Consider the following 17,102-nt stretch of genomic DNA (forward strand, 5'->3'; position numbering starts at 1 on the left):
GCTTGTCTGTTTGTCAGAATGAGTTTTGACATCCTCCTTTGACCCCTTTTCTTGACGTCCACAGGATCTTCTTTTGATGGACGCTTTTTCTTGATCACATCATTTTCAGTATGCTCTCCACACAGTTGTATGAGAAAACTGGACACTTTTGGGTCTCATTCGAAATCACTCAGATTGCTCGATTTTCCCATTCCAATGTAAAGTCACAATGAAAGTGATCCACTGAAAACTTTAAAAAATACCAGGAACTCCAATTGTGAAAGGGCAGGCGTCTCTAATGAGGTGGCCATTCAGTGTAGATGTGTATACCGTATATACACTGCCTGAAAAAAAAAGTCTCTCCTCCTGTTTTCACTTTATTCCTCCTCACATTCTACTATATGGAATTGCAATCTAAAAATATATATTCACTCAGTTCTGGGAGCTGCCGTCTCTCTGCAAAGAACAAAGGGGTGCAAGGACTGGGGACACCAGTAGTTCATGCAGAAGGAATAAGAAGTCATGGGTACTACCCCCATGACATTGCCATTAGCATTAGCCACATAGTCCCCATTGCTTACCACTCAACATTTAAATCCCAAATTGTGGGACATTTTGCCCAGAAACACCCCAAAATGCATAGAAACATCTTATTATGCAAATTTGTGTCATCTCAGCTGCTTGGTTATAGCATACTACTGCAAGAACGGAGCTGCTGTAAGAGATACCCTTGAAATACGCAGAGCAATAGACTGCACAGCAGAGTCCCAATGGGGACCTCAATACAGAATCAGCCCTGATACAGATTTTGCAAAATTGTAATAAATGCCTTCCCAGAAAAGTGAAGGCTGCTATAGCCACAAAAGGGGACCATGTCCATATTAACTACTAAGGCTTTGCAACGAGAGGACCTACAAGTTCATATAGGTGTAATGGGCAGATGACAATAACTTTTGGCCATATAGAGCACTTTTATTACTGTCATTTGCCATCATTCTTAATTTCCTTCTATACCCCCAGTGATGGCACTCACTACTCTTCATGTAAAGCACTTCCCTAACAATAGTTACACTGGTGGAAATTAAAGGTGTTAGGACTTACTAAAATGAGTGCATTTTGGCTGCGTACTACGCATGTATTTCTTACGCACATCATACGCAGTGCTAAAGCCTCATTGATTTACATTGGGCCGTTCTGACTTACATTTTTCATACACGCGTGAAAAAAAACAGCATGTTCTATTTTGGTGTGTATCACGCATATTATAGTTATGTGTGCATAAAGCACGCAGTGAATACAGATGTGTACTGCGTATTACACGGCCAAAATACCCTGGTGTGAGTGAGCCCTTATACCCAGGCAGAAAATTAATGAAAGTTGGATCAAAGTCTCTCCATAAGAGTATTAGTATGAAAATTTATGGGCCCTATGTTATGCAAAATGCTGACTTGTTTCCAAGTGGTAAAGTGTGTCAAGTATGAAGATCCTATTTGGTCCGGAGGTTGTCGGTGACCAGATATGCAAAATTGTAGAGTTTGAACTCAGATAATTGGCATGTTTGAAGTAGGGGCATCATATCATGAAATCTCTCGAAGTTCTGACCGTAGTAGAATGTCAGTACTGAGAGTGGTGACTCAATGGACACGGGAAAGCTCCAGTACGTGCAGAACTGGCACAGATCCACGCAGAAGGACAGCGCCACGTTAAGACCACCAAATTGTGGGGATGGCAGTTGTTGATAGATAGACAACTGCAGCTCATATCCGACCAGTGGTTGGAGTAAGAGTCATCCTATGATCAACTGTAAACAGATATCTTGGAACTGCGTTGCATTCTCGGACCCCCTGCAGTCTGTTCTGTTAACCCGATTTCACTTCCAGCAATGACTAACCTGGCGTAGATACAATTGGACACTTGGATGGAGAACAGTTGTGTTTAGTGATGCGTCTTGATTCTGACTGGTGCAAAGTGATAATCGTCAATGCATCTGTTGGCATTTTAGAGAAAGGACCCACCTTGCTGTGCGTTCAGAGTGCCACACAGGTGTAACCCCTGGAGTCATGGTTTGGGGGACAATCGGTTATGACAGCAGGATGGTGTTGGTGGTTGTTGAAGGCGCAATGACTGCTCGTCAGTGTGGTACACCCTGTTGTCATACCATTTGGAGCACAAGGGTATCTTCCAGCAGGATAATGCCCGTCCGCATACTGTAGCCATCACTAGACATGCCTTGCAAGGTGCCATGATCATGGTTTAGCCTGTACGGTCCCCAGAGTAATCCTCAACAGAGCACATCTGCAACGCCATAGGTAGACTCATTACCTCACATGCCACCCACCACAGTGTACAACAACTGGCTGTACAAGTCATGCCAGCATGGAGAGACCCACATAAGATATCAGAACACTTATTGATTCAATGCCTGCAAGGACACAAGAGTGTGTAGGACCTATAATTTTCTTACTGAAACCTGTACCCACAGTAATAAACTTTGTTTCATTCCAGTTTGCTCTCATGTATTCTGGGTATGACGCTACATATCTAGCAGGTTTCATGAAATGCCACCAATCCCTTCTGGGTGTAACACCTTCTAGTTCCACTTTGTTTGATGATGATCACATCTTAAGTTTTGGCAGGAGATGGAAGGCACAGATGATGGCCGCACTGACAGGACAACATTGTATCAGTGTTGTATTAGGAAATAAATAATATTGACATGAAACAAACTGAGGAAATACAAAAACAAACAAATCTTCATTATTCTAGATTTCATTCTGCGCTCGGGGCCTAACTGTGATTTATCTAGACATGGTAATGTCAGGTCTGATGAACACACAATGGTGTTTTATGGAAAGATTATTGCATAAAACGAGCCTACTTAATTCTATTTTAACACATCCCTGCTCGTAATTAAATAAAACATTCCCGTCTTCCCGGGTTTCTTTTATTCATATGATAATGGGACAGCTGCAAATTCAGATTTAATGCTAAACATCTGTTATGTGCAGATCCCATATCCTGCAGCGTCTTACACAGAGAATCACAGTTTTTGTAAAATCTTTTAATTAAAGTGTGTTGTGACGCTATAGAGATGATTATCCTGATTAAATGTACACTGGACTTACATCAATGCAAAAAATAAGTAAGATCCAGAATATGAACTGGGTTTTCCTCCAACCTCCATATCTTCTATCTGCCGTAACATGAAGGACGTTGATCAGCTGGTTGAATGTAAAGAATGCTAATTAAAAAAATATATCATTTGAAATGCGTGCAATACCAGTAATAACCACAAGGAGGCCTTCTGTTCAGCCTATATTAGAGTTCAAAGCAATGTACTGTACACACTATAATGGTACATGATTCCTGACTCTTAAATTATTGTAAATGTATTAGTAGTTCTTGATAATTGGGTGGAGCTAATGAGTAGATTTACTATAATGTTCTCATAGGCTGAGAATATGAAATCCAACTATGCAGTGATATATCATTTAGAGCAGGGGTCTCCAACCCATGGCCCAGAGGCCGCATGTGGCCCCAGAAGTCTATGAATGCAGCCCATAGGGGTATATTGACCGGCTTACTGCATTGATTTGTATTGGTGCATTCAGATGTGCATATTTTAGTGTAAGGTCGCCTGCAGATGAGTGCAAATTCCGCGGTGGCATTTCCTGCGGAATTTCCGCCCTTGGAAGCTGCCATAGGATTGCGTTAGCGAAATCTCGCGCAGCAAACAAACCGCAGCATGTTCTCTTTCTGTGCGGGGCTCCTCCTCCACAGACTATGTCCGGCTTCACACGACGGGATTTGAATTGTGGATTCCGCAATTGTTTGATCTGCAGTAATACACTGTTCAATCAAATGCATTGGATTACACAATTCGGCTCACATTAGCAATCATATTGCATATGGGCTGCGGGTACCCACATCATCGCTAAGTGATGGCGCAGGAAATATAAACAATTAACAATAAAAAGCTATACTGTACTCAACGGCCTGTGTGCGTACGCGGTCATGTACAATATAATTACACAGCCATACCCATGGTCACGGCCTGGCTCACAGCTGGAATCCGCATACTGCCCTGTGAGCCCAGCCTAACTGACATGTCTATTCTTAGGCCCTCTAGTGGCCACTTCAGTAACTGCATTACTACTATCTATCTCATATCTATTTATTGATCTATCTATCTACCTCACATCTCTCTATCAAATATCTATCTATCTACCATGTTCCCCCGAAAATAAGACCCTGTCTTATATTATTTTTTGCCCCAAAAGAGGCACTAGGTCTTATTTTCAGGAGACGTCTTACCATACTTACCTAGCAGACTTAGTCCAGGTCCCTACCGCTGCTCTCCGGAGCTCCAATGCACTTCTTGCAGTCCTTGGCCACCCACAGAAGATCACTTACTGGTTACGGGATTCATAAATTGGCTGAGCTGCGGCATCGATTGGCCAATTCATAAATCTCTCCTCCGCAACGCGATGGCTCTGATTGGTTCTTCGACTGCTGCTCAGCCAATCAATGCAGCGTTCGAGAACCAATCAGAGCCACCGCTTCCTGGAGGTAGGATTTATGAATCCCGTAATCAGGAAGTGATCTTCCGTGTGCAGCTGAGGACTGCAAAAAGCGTGTCAGAGCTCCAGAGAGCAGCAAGAAGCCTGCTAAGTAATATATTTTTTTTATGTAATGCAGCTAGGGCTTATTTTCAGGGAACCCGTATGTATCTATCTCATATCTATGTATATCTATCTATTTCATATCTATCTATTTCATATCTATCTATTTCATATCTATCTATGTATCTATATATCTCATATCTCTCTATCTCTCTATCTCTCTATCTATCTATCTATCTATCTATCTATCTATCTATCTATCTATCTATCTATCTATCCGTCTCTTCATCCTCGCATCTATGGATGCAATGTATGTAGACAGATGCCCGTGCTGTTATCTATATACTTAACCGAAGTGCAAAGGCTGTTCAGTAAGTGTCCTCATTCTCTTTCCTTAGGATGTCCCCACTAAGCTGGTAGCTAAAGCAGTGCCTCTGCCAATGACAGTCCGTGGACACTGGTTCTTGAGCCCAAGGACTGAATACACTGTGGCAGTACAGACCGCATCCAAGCAGGTGGATGGAGACTACGTTGTGTCTGAGTGGAGCGAGATCATTGAGTTCTGCACAGCAGGTGAGAACTGTCACTAAGGCTGTTACTAAGAAACAAGACGTCTCCTGATATGTTTTTATGACGAGTAGAAATGAGGCTCAACCGAAAAATTAAACTGTAATATTGTCTATTATGCGGACATTACATGTTTGCTGTCTTACATTAGAAGGGTTTTCTGACATTAAAGAATTTACACGAGCAGAAGCAATATTGTGCGCGCCTTAGCGCAACTTTTTTGTGCTTTGAACGAGACTTTTTTGCACTCATGTTCTCGTACTTTTTCTGAAATGGCTAATTAGTCTAATGGCGTCCATATATGTTATTTTTCTAGCAAAAATTGCGCAGTGTATCTCGCATGTCCTCGCTTATTCCATGTGCATTTTCGCACAGTCACGGCTCAGCACAACTCTTTATCTCAGTAGCATGCTAAGCCCTCTTCCCTTTTTGCTGCTACATTGATGCATTTTTTTCCTAACCTCATGTAACTCTTTTAGGGTGCGTTCACACATAGCATACCCGTTTTAAAATCCACAGGATATTTTGCGCTGTGGAGTTTAGTGCGGATCTATACCAAAATCCGCTCAGTTTGGTGCAGATTTCGATATGGTTTTTGCAGCAGATTCACAACAGATTTTACCCTTTCCTTCGAAGGTGCAACGTCTACTGCGGATCCACAGCAAATTTTGCTGCTAAATTCGCACTAACCGTGCAGAATGTCTGCACCAGTTCTGCTATGTGTGAACAGCGATGATCCCTCCTGTGCTTTTACAAAGGAGCAATCATCACTCTGTGAATAGAGGCGGAGCGGGCCAGATATTGTATCAACCCGCCCGCCTCCATTCACAGTAAACAGGCAGTGGTTCATGGATAAATGACTGCCTCTTTACACGGGTCGATCGTTGTTCAATTGTTTGTGCTTCTAGTTCAGTACTTGAACTACCTGTAGTGGTGACTGCAGGCAGACAGAATTGTATCATTTGAGTCGATGTGGGGGATTTGGATAGGAAAAATGGGGAGCTCAGCACAGAACATTTACCCAAAAAAACTAAGTAGTGTTCAAGGGGTGGAAGTATCCCTCTAACTGAGAAGAGTAGAAAATTAAGGCCCCCTGTCCACAGCCGTGACGGAGTGTCGCCAGCGATATTCCGCCGCTGGGGACAAGGGGTGAGCGCCGACAGGTCTCAGTGGTGAGCCTATCTAACAGATAGGCTCACTGCGGAGAGTCGCAGTAAATCCTGAATTAGATCCCGCAAGCGGAGAATCGCTATGATTCTCTGCTCGTGGACGCCAGCGGTGCGCTTTCCTATGGAAAGATTCACACAGCGTGATCCGCTGGCGATTTATCACTGGCATATCATCACCCGTGGACATGCAGCCTTACTATTTTGAAGTCATGTAAATATAATATATATTTTCAATTTTTATTCCAGATTACTCAAAGGTACACCTAACACAACTGATGGAGAAAGCTGAAGCAATTGCAGGACGTATGCTGAAATTTTCAGTTTTTTATCGTAACCAACATAAAGAATACTTCGACAACACACGGTAAGAAATAGCATTTTTGACAAAAAATACATATTGTAAGAGAACATTGTTCATCCTCTTTACAACTCACCCGTCAGACCACACATGGAATATTGTGGATAATTTTGGGCAACGGTGTTCAAGAAGGACATATCAGAGCTTGAGCGGGTACAACAAAGGCGGGCGACTAAAGTGATAAAGGGAATGGGTGGGCTACAATACCCAGAGAGGTTAGCAAAATTGGGGTTATTTAGCTTAGAAAGAAGACGGCTGAGGGTCAAACTAATAACCATGTATTAATATATCAGGGGACAATACAGAGATCTCTCCCATCATCTATTTATACCCAGTGACTGTAACAAGGGGGCGCCCTCTACATCTAGAGAAATGACAGTTTCTACACCGACATAGGAGGGGGTTCTTTACTGTAAGGGCAGTGAGACTGTGGAGCTCTCTGCCTGAGGACGTGGGGATGGTAAACTCGCTAAAAGAGTTCAAGAGGGACCTGGACACTTTTCTTGAGCGATAAGATGTCATATTAGTCACTGATTATTTCAGAAGGGTCGGTGATCCAGGGATGAATTTGACTGCCAAATTGAAGTTGGGAAGGAATATTTTTCCCTGAAATAGGGGGAAATTGTCTTCTACCTCATTTAGGTTTTGCCTTCCTCTGGATCAACAATGTAGGTTAATAGGCTGGGTGGGCATACTGGATGTCTTTTTCAGCCTTACACAATATCATACTATGAAATATAATGTCTTGTATTGAACACTTTAAATTTCAGTAGCAATTTTAAAATGTATGGAGCTGCTTCTCAGAAATATCTATAGTTCTAGTCATTGTTGTGATACCATTGCTAAAATCAGAATGTTAGTCTTGATTCTTCATTATGGAGGTGGTTAAAGGGGTTTTCCAAGATTAGCGGGTCTTTATTTTCTAAAAACAGCCATCCACTGGCGGTGGTTGGTATTGCAGCTCAGCATCACTGAAGTCAATGAGGCTGAGCTACAATACCAAGCATGACTTAAGACAAAGACACCCATCTACAGACAGCTTTTTGGGGGGTTTTATCCCCCTTCATCAGTGCAGAGAACTGAGTTTTGGTTGCTTGAGCGAGAGGCCTTTGATGTGCTTCTCCTTCTAGAGAATGTCAAGATGGCATAGAGAGTCTTATGTATATATTTTTCCAGGGTAGCGTTGCATGGCCTGTAACAATCCCTATGCCTTCTTGTTGCTCTCCACAAGGAGAAACAGTAGCCCCCAAACTCAATATCTTGTGGAAGTAGTGAACAGTTTCAGATGCCTACCAGCATACATAGGTTGACCTTGAGAACATTGCCAGTTCCATTTTTTTCCATCTCTGGGGTTATTTTCAGACTTTTGAATAGGCTTATGGTGTACGATCAAATCATTACGTGTATATGCTAAACTCCCATGTTTCAGCTTTCTCATGGCGTTATGTCCAATGTGATGAAGTAGAAGTGAATTAGTTCCATTCATTGAACTACGCTTTCCAGCAGCCCTTGCTTTATGATTTGTTGAAGAAATACAAAACTTAAAAACTTTATAGACTTTTAATTAAGTTGCCAGCTGTGGTCTGTCGTATTTTCAGTGAGCAACGTAACAGTTACTAACCAAAAACCAAGTCATGTTTTACTTTGTTTTCCAATGACTGTGTTGTAGAGAATAATGACTGGACTCTGGTAGGTCACCAAAGCCATTTTCATTTGATACTGTCATGGCTTGTTGGCATGTGCCCCATCATTCAGGTACTAGGCACTGTCAGAAGCATTTTTCTACAGGCTGAGGTTGATTGGTCGGCTGAGAGGTAGATTAGCTCAGCCAGCCAATCACTGTTTGTATGTGCACATTAATTCAGGCCCGTTCTCTCTGAGGGTACCAGTTATTCTCCAGTCTAATTTGAGCATACATGCTGGTCCGATCTAGGTCTGTCTGTGTCCTGTCTCTTTGCCATCTGACTCCCTGAATTTAGTCAGATGTCCTGTCTGTTTCTTGTCTGAACCCAGTCAGATTTCTGTCTGCCTGCTAAGTCTTGTTTGAACCCAGTCAGATGTCATGTCTGACTCATGTGTCTTGTCTGAACCCAGCCAGATTCCTGTATGACTCCAGAGTTCTGTCTGCTTGTCTGAAAATACTATGACTGAATGTGTTTCTGGTCTTGTTACCGGCACTTGGTTCTGTCCTGCTCCTCCGTTTGTTATTCTACTTATATGTTGCAGCGTTGTAATATCATGTTCCCTGTACTCTGTGGTATTATATTGTGTACTATCTTAGCCACTGTTATCATCTAGGAAGAGTCAGGGTTGCCCCAGGTTCCTACCATAGGGTTGCCCTCATCAGGGTGATCACTCCACTTATAGGTAGGGTTTTCCATGTCTGACAGATCAGGGTCAATATACTTTGATTCCCTGGGTTTATGTATCCTTAGACGCGAATTTGTGTTATCCACGTTTGCGATAATACAGTGTATATATTATATCTACCTGTGTTTGTACAAGTCTGCATATTGGTCCTTTATGGACATATATTTATGCCCATGTAGGCCACATAGGATAAGCCCTGCATGAACATAGATACATTATGGATACTTGAGGACCTTTTGTTCTTCACTTTTTGGAGGTGTTTTTAGAGAACCCTATTGTATGTACTGTGTGCATGCGATGGACATTTTCCCTGCCATATTAGACTATTTTATTACAGCAGTAACTTAGTTAAAGTAGTTTTACATGGCTTTTTTTTTATATTTACCTCAACTTAGGACACATCATGGAAATGTCATGCAGCCCTCTTCGAAAGACAACAGTGGCAGCCACGGCTCTCCAATAAGTGCTAAACTGGAAGGAATCTTTTTCAGCTGCAACACCGAGTTCAATACTGGCAAGCCTCCACAAGATTCACCGTACGGAAGGTACAGGGTGGAGATACCTGCTGAAAGACTCTTCAACCCAAACACCAACTTGTACTTTGGGGATTTCTATTGTATGTACACGGCTTATCACTACGTCATTGTGGTCATTGCTCCGGTGGGATCTCCAGGAGATGAGTTTTGCAAGCAACGCCTTCCTCAACTGAGTCTGAGCGACAACAAATTTTTGACCTGCACCGAAGAGGAGGGAAGTCTTGTATTTCGCCATGCCCAAGACGTAATCTTGGAAGTCATTTACACTGACCCTGTGGATCTTTCTTGGGGCAAAGTTGCAGAAATCATTGGTCATCAACTAATGAGCTTGTCTACTGCCAACGCAAAAAAAGATCCCAGCTGCAAGACCTGCAACATCAGTGTTGGACGTTAACAGCCCCATCGGCCTACCGTACAGCAGTTAACCCTCCCTCTTCATTCTTACCAGACATTTTGTCCGGAAGCATGCAAAAATGCAGCTGTCACCAAAAGCATACACTGAAATTAGAACTCCTTAACCCCTTCGCTGCCTGACGAAGCCTGCAAGGCAATTGCTTGGCATTGCACTGTAGTTCCTCCCGCAGCAAAGGACTTAAATAGCTTTTTTAAAACTTTTTTTATTATTTGTGAAGTTGATGCTGCTCTTAACCACTACAAACCATTCTGTTCTCTGCCAACTGTTAAAATCTAGATGTTGCAAATGTTAATATTTTTTTTTTTTTGGTTGTTCATTTGCTGTTTATATTCTGTTTGTTTGCCAAACATAACAAAAAAAAACAAACTATATGTAGTCTGCTTTAGCAAGGTAAAACTACCAATTATGGCTTTATTGGGGTGTCTAAATAGCAATTATTTTAAGTTACTAAAACTATTGGGAACTAAAAAAAATAAATAAAAAAACAGCATGAAAAGTTGTAATTTCAGCATGATTGAGCTCTCCAAGCCTAGAAACGTCAGCACTTCCAATGTCGCTCGACAATTGTTAAATGTTAAGGTACTAGCTAACAGGAAACAAATACTGTATTCCACCATCATAAATATGATAGAAAAATATTTTATTTGTACCGTTGTATAAAATATTTACAAATCATATAGAATATATAGAGCACATTTTATTAGCAAGTGTATACATGTCATAAACCATTTTTCCCTTATCAAAGATGTAGACTGTAAACTTCATCGAGTCGTGTATACGTTCCTGTTATTCTTGCTTCAAAGATTTTAATTAAAAACAGAACTGAAGTCATTCCGATTCATAAAGTATGTTTAAAAACAAAATCAAATAGAATGCAACCATCACAAAAGGTCATGAAAATTATTTCACTTGCAAATGGTAAGATATATATATATTTTTTTTTCACTCCCAATAAACAATTTTAAAATGTCTGTTTTTAAAATCATGCACTTTGGATACAAGAGAAGTAGAAAGGTTTTTTCGTCTTTTTTTTTTTTTTTGACTTGGTAGGAATAGTTAAAAAAAAAAAAAACCGACAAGTGCTAAGCACGATAGCAAAAGACACAACGGATCTCGAGTGTGTGGGTGCCTGTGTGACACGTGTGTAGAAAAGGGAACATTAGCAGCATACTCTGATACCACAGATCATTCTGGATTCAGAAATAAGACTTTATTCTGATATAGTTAAATAGAATCAAACATGAGAAGATTAAGGCAGCCTTGCATATTTCAACATTCTTCCAAAAAAAAAAAAAAAAGGATTTTTTTGGAAAAGGAATTTTTTTCCCCTTTAAATAAGTAGAAAGAAAAAACTATTCGAAAAATATTTGTAGGAGGGAATGATTGGTGGGGGCCCTGCTAAAAAATGGTAGTAAATGTATTCTACACAACAGGATGCGTTATATATATATGTATATATATATATCTATATATATATATATATATACATATATATATATATATATAGATATATATATATGTGTGTGTGTGTATATATATCTATATATATTTATAGTAGGGGGTCTACTAGTGGAAAAGTGATATAATTTACTATAAATATATATATCTATATCTATCTATCTATCTATCTGTAAATGATATCACTTTTCCACTAGTAGACCCCCCAATTTACTGGCTAACACATTGTGAAAAAAATGAATATTTAAACCACTGGCAGAGATATTTTGGGGGAGGTACTTTTTGAAATTTGCACTTGTGGCTCCAGTAGGGAATATATGGGCACAGACTGACTGAAACTACTGTGGTCATTCCAACATATCTTTCTCATAGCATCCCAAAAAGTTTACAAAACTTTTCAGACTAAGCCCATTTATATACTGTAAGACAGTAATATCATATATCTACCCACAAAAAAGAGGCTTCATGCACAAAATAGTACTTGGAACAGGAGACAGGAAGGAAAGTATTACATTCTTTATTCCAACAGGCTATGAAGTGAGAGGCTACGTGTTTCACCACCAATGGCCGGTGGCGTTTTTTAGGCCTGAGGTTGGTGCTGAAATGTGGAGCTTTTGACTTCATAGCCTGTTGATATAAAGAATTTAATACTTAGCATCCTTATTTAATACTTAGCATCCTGTCTCCCCATTCGGCGTTGATCTTCCAATTTAGGAGAGGAGCGGGCAGCTTCACGTCATTCTTCCACGCTGAATCAATCACAGGTGAGCAGATCTACTCACTGATTTCACCTATCCTATTCTGTCAGTCCCACACATGACTTTGTATTATATTAGTGTTCAAGCACACCGGCAGGTAAGAGTCACACATGGCATAGCTGCTATACTTTCAAGGGATTGGGGTACATGGTCATCTGACTTCTGTTCAATGCTATTTATTAACTCCTAATACAGTAGCTCTCCTGACATGTCTGTTCTAGCACATACCTACATTCCTCATAATTTTTTTGGGTTTTCTGCATTTTGATATTCCTCTGTTATTCCTCCAGGAAATGCATAAATAAATTGACCAACTTAGTGTTACCATGACACTTGTCAATAGGATGTGTCTGTATAGAGTTTGACACTGTCAGCACTGCTTGTCTAGTACCGCAAAGTGTATGGACCCACCCCATTGACAAGAGTAATGACAACACCCAGCTATTAATTTATATATACTTTCCAAGAGGAAAAGAGCTGTTGCTCACAGTAAGAGAAGCAAGTGAACTTGGAGATGTGATACCCTTTAATGGCTAACAAAAAGACATGACGTAACAACCGAGAGTAACAACATTTCGTTTACTGGGTAACACGGTATCAAACGATTTTTCCAAGAGGAGTACCAGAGAAACGGCATGAAAAGGTGCCCCAGAAATGTAGAATTCGAGGCCGGCATCTGCCACCGGATCCTGCAGCAAACACCTGCCATAGCATGCTATATAAAAGCGCTTTTTCCTGCCCATGAGCGAAAATCAATTGCGATTTTCCACTCGTGGCAGGCAAATTACAGTACGCTCTATTCTAGTGCAGGCCTCGCACAGACGGCTTCCATTGAAGTCAATGGAAGCCACACAGCCCTTCTGCAGTAAGCACTGCAGAAGGGTCACAGGATCCGCGTCAGCGACGGCGTAGGTAACCCTGTACTGCACATGTGCGATGGCATAACGTCCGGCACATCCGCAGCACAGAAGAAGAGAAAAAATGACAAGTACGCAGGGGTCGCCACCGAGGCACAGGGTCGGATTCTGGTGCGGAATTTCGAATCGACCCAGCCTTGTGCATGCGGCCTAAAACAGACATGTAAGGGGAGCATGCAGGTCCTTTTTAAAGGACTTGTCTGTGACTTTTATTATTGATGACCTATCCTCAGGATAAGTCATCAATAGTTGATTGGCAGGGGTCCGCAGCTTGGGATGCCCACTGATCAGCTGATTCCCAACACTACTGTCAGTGTGAACACTGGCCTGGTTTGGTACTACAGGCAGTTCCCATTTAATTCACTGGTAGCTGTGCCTGCAGTACCAATCTGGGTTACTGCAATACGGACAGCGCTATCTGCTTTCAGCATTGTCTGTACTCACAGCAGGTCCGGGAATTAGCTGATTGTCGGCAGCCCCCTGCTGATCAGCTATTGATGATTAGAGATGAGCGAGTATACTCGCTAAGGCACATTACTCGAGCGAGTAGTGCCTTAGCCGAGTATCTCCCCGCTCGTCTCTAAAGATTCGGGGGCCGGTGGGGAGCGGCGGGGGAGAGTGGGGAGGAACGGAGGGGAGATCTTTCTCTCCCTCCCCCCCTCCCCCCACTTCCCGCTGCAACTCACCTGTCACCCGCGCTGGCCCCCGAATCTTTAGAGATGAGCCGGCAGATACTCGGCTAAGGCACTACTCGCTCGAGTAAAGTCCCTTAGCGAGTATACTCGCTCATCTCTATTGATCATCTATCCTATCCAGTACCCCTTTAACACCGCCCATGAGGTACTGAGCCAACCAGAGATAACTTTTCCCTGTCATTGCCTTACTGGACATACAACGATACATGTATCCTGTTGGAAATGTAAAATACAAAAAGACACATATGTGCGTGAGGTTTGGCGTGGTTCATACATTCTGCTGCCTGCCAAAACCTCTAATATAGTTGAAGGAAACATTCTTAGAAAATGTTTGAAAGTGAAGTAGAGAGGTAAAAAGAGCGACAATTACAGCCGAGGGGATATCAGTGTTAAAAAGAATAGAAACAGTATCCGTGTAGAAATAATATATGACTTAAGGCTGTTCTGTAAGTGAAGAATATTCTTTGTAAGTGACAGACTCCATTGTTGTCTGAGATGTATATTTAAAAAAAAAAAATCTGAAATTTTATGTAAAACTTTCTATGTAGTTTCAATTGACATTCGAAGCCTGTGCTTTGCATTGGCTAAAGAGGGAAATTCTTGCTAATTCTCTTCTACAATTCCATATGCAATGCTGCTTTAATTTTACAAAGATGTTCAAAAAAATAAATATTCTGAAAAATACTTTTGCTCTTACAATATATGAAACTAGATATGAAACACCAGACGTCGCCCCCTATAACTTTGCAAGGAACACAATGTCGGGGCTACACATGTCCTTCTATAATATGACATATCTCTTTCATCATAAGATTACAATAGAACGCAGTTTTTAGAAAGTGCAGTCATGTTTGCTTACATTGTTGGCCTTTGGTTGAAGACAAGAACATATGGTTTTAACAGAAAAATGGAAAAAACCACAGCTCAATATTAAAAATAGGTCACTAGAGAATAAATATATATAGCCTGCACGCGGCATAAATAGATTACTTTCTGGAATCTGAAATATTCTCTTTAGCTTACTGTACACATTGTGACTGATCTCTGCTCTGCGGGTCATGCCTACAACATATCAAAGGCACTTCTGACAATGAAGCAGATTTGAGCAACGACATAACATCGGGGAGCTAGTTCAACATGTCAACTTTCAAATATTATAAGTTTGGCAAAGAAAAACAACTCAACACACAAAATGGTAGAAGCCTTATTAACTCAGCCCCATTACTGACCTCGAACCCATTACCACCGTAATGCCCTTCTGCAGAACCGCATTCGACACGGGGACAAAGTCAAATATGTCGACCTTTGGTTTTCCCGCTGTTGATTACCAACTCAACAGTCTATGTCCGAGATACTACAAAGCGTAACGTGCATTATATCTGCATCATCCCTTGTCATTGCTATTGTTCTCCCTATCAGGTAGTGTATAACTATTAAAGTGCATCAGAATGTCAGTGTCATACATGAGTGTGCAGAAATACAGCAATTTTATTCTTCTTCAATACCGCTTGTGGTAGATTCGCCAGTTCTATATAGTTTTAGATACATCTTGCTTGCTGATCAAGACCTCCAATAAGCGAAGCTTAGCTTTTATTTGTTTGTATTCACAGTACTCTTCAGCCATTGGTATTCGGTCTTCTTTCTGGGCACTTCTGAAAAATAATGAACCAAAATGACATTCGAGAGTGAAAAAAATGTATATATATATCATTGGGGGCGTCTGCATAAAGATAAATCGAGCTGTGAAGGAGGCTTCAGTTAATAGATGATACCAGTCTATTTGCTTAGGCTGTACCTGATGTTTGGTAGAAAAATGACAGTAGTCGTTATCAAATTCTGAAAATGAGTAATTAAAGGGGAACCTGTCATCAATGAAAAGCACCATAAACTACGTTATGGTGCTTGTACAGTAGTTTAGATGACTTGGAGTCTGGTGAGCTGTTCCTCATACTTTCCTGGCACTCTGTTCCTACAGTGTTCCCTGGCAAAGTTATTGCCCATAGAACCTTCACTGTTTTCAGAAGGCACCACCCATTCATTTCTATGGGAGATATGGACACAACCTTCTGAAAAGACCCAAGCTGATAACTTTCCCGGGGACACAGCAGAAATGGGGGACTAGGTGAAAATGAGAAACAGCTCCCTGGACTCCTTGTCATCTAAATTATAAGTGCCATAACTTAGAATCATAGAAGGGTAAAGTTGGAAGGGACCTCCAGAGTCATCTGGTCCAACCCCCTGCTCAATGCAGGATTCACTAAATCATCCCAGATAGATATTTGTCCAGCCTTTGTTTGAACACTTCCATTAAAAGAGAACTCACCACCTCCTGTGGTAACCTGTTCCACTCATTAATCCCCTCACTGTCTAATATCTAATCTGTGTCTGCTTCCTTTCAGTTTCATCCCATTGCTTCTAGTCTTTCCTTCTGCAAATAAGAATAGGGCTGATCCCTCTGCAGTGTGACAGCCCTTCAGATATTTGTAGACCGCTATTAAGTCTCCTCTCAGCCTTCTTTTTTGCAAGCTAAACATTCCCGGATCCTTTAACCGTTCCTCATAGGACATGATTTGCAGACCGATCACCATCTTGGTAACACTTCTCTGAACTTACTCCAGTTTGTCATATTAAGTTTATGGGGCTTATAGTTGATGACAGGTCCCCTTTAAAACCACGGTTTCCAAATAAAAGTCCATTCATGAACTAACAGCTATTAAATTTGAAAGTGGCTACAAAGTGTCCTCTGTTCTGTGGGACCCAGCATGGACATGCATTTCATGGACAGCCATCTGATTTTAATTGACAATGTGCCATGCTTTACTCCCCCTTTAGCGGTGCTACAAGGGGAACCAATCGCTTGCTGCCAGATTTTCCTATAGATAACAGATGCTTGCTAGGGGTCCCAGCAGTGGGACATTCTGTGATCAGCTTATCTTTGAGGGACGCTTCTAACAAAAACAGAAAGTTGAAAGTAGGCAACTCCTTGAATAATTGAAAGAGTACGTTTTCCATTTTTTTTAATGCAAATAGCACATGAAAGTCTCTGCATCCTGGGAGTGGGACAATATGCTCACGTGGAGACATATCACTAACCTAAGTTCCTCCCAGTGAGATACACTGTGCCACTTTCCTGCTCGCCAAAAACCTGTATCCAGTAAAGAAACTGTCATGAGCATGGTGCATTTTATTGGGAGGCATTGACCGGCAGTGTTGCATCATGTGCTTCTCCATCAGCGACCATTTGTAGGACAGGAGTGT

At 41.4% G+C, this 17,102-nt stretch overlaps 2 protein-coding genes across 5 annotated transcripts in view; one reads left to right on the forward strand and one right to left on the reverse strand.

Moving 5' to 3' along the window:
- Nucleotides 1-10,847, forward strand: part of PHYHIPL (phytanoyl-CoA 2-hydroxylase interacting protein like) — a 119,284-nt gene extending 108,437 nt beyond the window's left edge. For all 3 annotated transcript variants that reach the window (XM_066600789.1, XM_066600791.1, XM_066600790.1), the window contains exons 3-5: nt 5,000-5,174; nt 6,584-6,701; nt 9,461-10,847. In XM_066600789.1, coding sequence (XP_066456886.1) covers nt 5,000-5,174; nt 6,584-6,701; nt 9,461-9,995 — 828 coding nt within the window. In that variant the 3' untranslated portion in view covers nt 9,996-10,847. The remainder of the gene's footprint in view (nt 1-4,999; nt 5,175-6,583; nt 6,702-9,460) is intronic.
- The window catches only part of FAM13C (family with sequence similarity 13 member C), a 284,231-nt gene continuing 277,822 nt past the window's right edge, over nt 10,694-17,102 (reverse strand). For both annotated transcript variants that reach the window (XM_066600788.1, XM_066600787.1), the window contains one exon: nt 10,694-15,496. In XM_066600788.1, the coding sequence (XP_066456885.1) occupies nt 15,373-15,496 (124 nt within the window). In that variant the 3' untranslated portion in view covers nt 10,694-15,372. The remainder of the gene's footprint in view (nt 15,497-17,102) is intronic.

This window comes from Eleutherodactylus coqui, chromosome 4 (genome assembly GCF_035609145.1).
Source record: "Eleutherodactylus coqui strain aEleCoq1 chromosome 4, aEleCoq1.hap1, whole genome shotgun sequence".
Lineage (NCBI taxonomy): Eukaryota > Metazoa > Chordata > Amphibia > Anura > Eleutherodactylidae > Eleutherodactylus > Eleutherodactylus coqui.